General features: G+C 39.3%; 1 protein-coding gene across 1 annotated transcript in view; it reads left to right on the top strand.

The window, feature by feature from the left end:
- The first annotated feature begins 312 nt into the window (after positions 1–312).
- Positions 313–4,550, top strand: part of TASOR2 (transcription activation suppressor family member 2) — an 82,117-nt gene continuing 77,879 nt past the window's right edge. Inside the window, exon 1 of the mRNA XM_019644550.1 lies at positions 313–897. Within this exon, the coding sequence (XP_019500095.1) occupies positions 837–897 (61 nt within the window). The 5' untranslated portion in view covers positions 313–836. The remainder of the gene's footprint in view (positions 898–4,550) is intronic.

Below are 4,550 nucleotides of genomic sequence, written 5' to 3'. Positions count from 1 at the left end.
AAGAGAAAACAAGCGTCACTACGGCAACTTCGGTGAGAGACGCAAAGTCGCCCAACCGTGGAGCAATAGAGCCGACACAGAGGCATTCCGTACGCTTTTTCCACATTCAGCGACGTGTTAGCCCCGCGCGACGCGCGGCCCCGCTCCGACGCTGTGAACGTCAGATCCCGTCGTCCAATCCCGAGGCGCGCTGCGGCCTCGCGTCTGCGCAGAGATAAGAAGCCATCGCCGCGTGGACGCCTGCCTCAGGCGTGCGCTTGCGCGTCGACTTCTCCTCAGCGGTTGGCTTCTGCCGTTTGGAGGGGCGCCACAGTTCAGTTTTCACTTTCTCTTCCCCCACCCCCATTCGTGAGGCCTTGGGGTTTTACTTCCGGTTGACAACGCCATCCCTGAGAAAGTCGACATGTTTCCTCAGGCCGCGGGCTTCTCGGGATGGGTTCCTTTCTGTGACCCTCTGGGGGAGGTACGGCGCTTGGCTGACTAGCGCGGCGGGGCTTGCGAGCTCCGAGTCTGGACACCCGGCCCGTGTCCCCCCCACCTGCGCCTCAGGGCCGCCCTCCTCACGCAGCTGGCACAAGGGCGGAGAGGAAGGACGTGTTGCGACGTGGAGGGTCCTGCGTGCCTCTGACGAGCCTGTGCAAAGTGGGGCCGAGGGCGCCCATTGGAAATCCGGGAGGAGGAGAGTCCCGAAAAGCGACTTGAGGGCTCCCTAGCCGGGAACCGGAGGCAGAGAAGGCCGCTTATTAACAAGGTCCAAAAACAACTCGCATATTTGGCCCCGAGGGACCGACGAAAAGGAAGCGCATGTGTTGGAGGAGCGCACAACATATAAAAGCATGAGGAAGAAATTGAATAATAATCCCAAATTCTCGGAGGCGGCGACAGCACAAAGGACAGGTAAAACTTTCTCGGTGCGGGCGCCTTGGTTTGTGGACCTTTTGTAGACACCTGGAAGGGAGGGGGAGACCCTGTCCTCCAAGGCGAAGTGCATGGTGTAGCTGCTTGGGCGTTTGTGGTTCTTGTTGGGGGCTTCGCTATTGTAATTTAAAATTTAAAAATTGCAATAGGCTTTGCATGCTTTTCTTGAATGATGAATAACTAACGCGTTCTTGGCTGTTTTCCCTGCTGTGGGGTGCGCAGGGTGGGAGGGGCTGGTGGTTTTCAGAATCGTTTTTGCTTTGCTTTTTCGATTACTACACCTTTTATCACCTGTGGCCATTCTCAGTATCAGTCGTAATTTGTTTCTAGGAAGTCAGCATTTTACAAGTTAGTATAGGGCTTCAGAATTCATCTTTTCTCTTTTTGAGGCAGCGTCTAGAACGAGCGGTTTAAGCATTTCCTTGGAGTTGCTTTCCATAGGACAGCTTCATCCTTATGGACATTATAATACTTAGTTGAAGCCTTGCTCATTTGGTATGGGCTGGGCGTTAAATAATTTTCTAAGGGTTCTTTATGAACCCTGCACCTCAAATTTCTTTCTGTAGAGACTTCATGGCAGTGTATGCCCCTTTCTTTTTACAAGTAGGTATAAAAAAAGGAAGAGGTCTATCCATTTGGAGAGTTATTTAGCAAGACTGACGTAAGTAGCACGAAAGGAATGTCATAATAGGTTGGGGTGGTCCATGCTACCCAGCAGTTTTGTCGGAAGGAGGCACCATGCTGCATTTTGTGGGAGAACGTGGCAGATTAACCTCAAAATTTGAGGAAGATACTTTGAAAATCCTCAAGTTTCATTTAATCACCGTTTGTCTATTTGCAAACCAAAAATTTACCCTTCTTTATTCTCCCTGTAAGGTAAAATTAGAATAAGGTTTATGAAAATATATTCTAAACTTAACGTGTTGTTCAAATTTATGATATTATTGTAGTAACATTAGTCACCTGAGGGCCCACAGTATTCCCCTGAAAAAACATCAGAAGGCAAAGGGGGTGTGTATATGATGTTTAATATTAAAGGATCTGAGATTGATAATAAGCCTAGTCAGGAAGCTTATAACAAGCAGATACTCCTTAATAATGTAAGAATACTCGTCTGTTGAAAAACTGCCTTTTAGAACTGGATAGCACTATACAATGTGTTCAGTACATTAGTAAATAACTAACCCAGATTAGAAAACAATAAAAAGTGGCATTGTACACACTTATTTTAAGACAAAGAACAGTGTTTGAAATTTGTGTTTTCAGTACATTTCTCAAACGTTATCAGTTCTCTTTAAAAAGAGCTATATCATGAGCATCTCCTGTAATCCAAACATAGTTGCTTAAATGAATTAAAATTCTCAGTGCCTAAAAACTTGCCTGAGACATAGTCATTTGTTAAATAAATGCAGTGTGGTATCTATATTTAGTATAATTAAATAGATATGGCATTCATTTATCAAATGTGAGTTTTTCATCCCTCTATGAATGGATGTTTAAGTTATTTTCAAGTTTTCCCATATAACTAATGATGCTGCAGTGATTGTTTTTTGCTATTATAAACAATGCTTCATGTGCTCGTTAGTATTTCTGTAGAATTGATTCTATTAGAATGCTGGATAATAATGCTGTTCAATTATCCTGAAATGATTGTACTCTTTTATCATCACTAAGTGTGTTTTTAATCTCCTTGCTAGCCAACATTGGATAGTAACCTTATTTCTATCTTACTAATCTTCTAATAATTGAAAATAACATCTCATTTTAGTTTTTACCTTCCTTGGGTAATGAGAAAGTTAAACATTTTTGGCCAAGTCATCCTTTGCTTGTTTATTTTTGGGGGTTCTGAACTCTTTGCTCTGTTTAGCTGTTGCCACACTGTTTTAATGATTGTAGCTTTATAATATATTTCTGCACTTTCTTTTGAAAAAAAGCTTTGGGCTCTTTTTTTGCATTTTTCTTCCAGATGAAATTTAGAACCATCATTTCAAGTTATATAGAAAACCTTGTTGGGATATTGTTTGTGATTGCATTGAATTTATAGATTAATTTGAGAAGAGACATTCTTTTGAGTTTCTCCTTCTAGGAGAATAGGTATGTCTCCTTGTTTCTTCTATTACAATTTTCGTTGTGAAATATATCATTTATATGTACTGTAAAAGAAAAAAAAAGTTTATTTGTGTACCCAGCTTAATAGAACATCACAAGTACCATAGAAGCCTTTATTGCTCACGAGAAGCAAAGTATTCCCTGCCCCCATTACCATGGATATTCTGAATTGTGTGTTATTCTCTTGCCTTTCTCTACGGTTTTATCAACTATATACATAGCCTTAACCTATTGTTTACCTCCGTTTTGGAGCTTTATTTAAATAGGGTCATACTGTGTATTCTGTGAATTACTTTTGTTAAACATTATGTTCCTGAGATTCATCCATGTTGAAGCATGTGCCTGTAGTTCAGCAATTCAGAAACTTTTTGATCTCAGGATTCCTTTACACTTTTAAAAACGATTGAGGACCTCCAAAGATCTTTTGTTTATGTGGATTATATTAGATATTAAAACTGGCCAATTTTAAATACAATAGATGTGACATTTATTGGTGTGTTTTTTGCTTCCTTTAGTGATGGTAATAATCTATTAACACCTTAACATAAATAACATTTTTAATGAAAAATAACAATTTTCCAAAAAAAAAATTAGTGACAATAGTGGCTTTGTTTTACATTTTTGCAAGTATCTTTAATAGCTAGAGCTTCTGTATTCAATCTGTTGCAATATATTGTTTTGGTTGAAGTATATGAAGAAAATCTGGCCTCAGCTGTGTATTTAGAAATGGGTTACAAATAACCTTTTCTGTCTCTTTGTGGTGTTTTTGATGAGCAGAAATTCTTATTTTTAAAGATTTCCATTTCACGTCTGTATACTTGGAATTATTTGTGTGTAGTTTGGAGTAGAGGTATAATTTAACTTTATTCTCATGTGGATAACTAGCTGTGGTAGAATTTACCATTGAATCCCCTTGGGTCTGAAGTTTTGCTACTGGCAGATTTTTGACTAGTGATGTAATTTCTTTAATGGTTACAGGATTATCCAGATTTTTTTGTTTTAATTTTGTCAGTTGTGGCAAGTTAGATTTTTCTAGGACTCTGTCCATTTTGTCTAAATTTTTAATATTTTTTTGGCACAAAGTTGTTAAAAGTGCTCTCTTACTATCGTTAATGTCCGAAGCATATGTAATTATGTCTCTTTTTTTCATTTCTGGTATTGAATATTTCCATCCCTGTTTTCCCACCCCTCTTTCTGTTAATTCATCTTGCCTCTAGTTTATCAGTTAGACTTGCCTTTTCAGTGAATTTTTTTGATTTTGTGGCATTTCTATTGTATATTTCTTTTTCTGTTAATTTAATAAATTAAAAAACTTATGAGATAGTTGTAGATTCATATGCACTTGTGTGTTTGAGATGTCTCTTAAAGAGCACCTGTTGGAATTTTTTAATGGAATTTTGAAACATTTTTAGCTGAGACAGTTAAATTTTTTTATTTTTAAAGATTTTTATTGGGGAATTGGGGGGATGGGAACAGCGCTGGGGAATTGGGGGAAGGGGAACAAACAAGTTGCTGTCGTTTTG

Source organism: Hipposideros armiger, unplaced genomic scaffold (genome assembly GCF_001890085.2).
Source record: "Hipposideros armiger isolate ML-2016 unplaced genomic scaffold, ASM189008v1 scaffold_88, whole genome shotgun sequence".
In the NCBI taxonomy this organism is placed as follows: domain Eukaryota; kingdom Metazoa; phylum Chordata; class Mammalia; order Chiroptera; family Hipposideridae; genus Hipposideros; species Hipposideros armiger.
The sequence above is the reverse complement of the archived record's forward strand: the minus strand, read 5'-3'. Positions and strand labels throughout refer to the sequence as shown.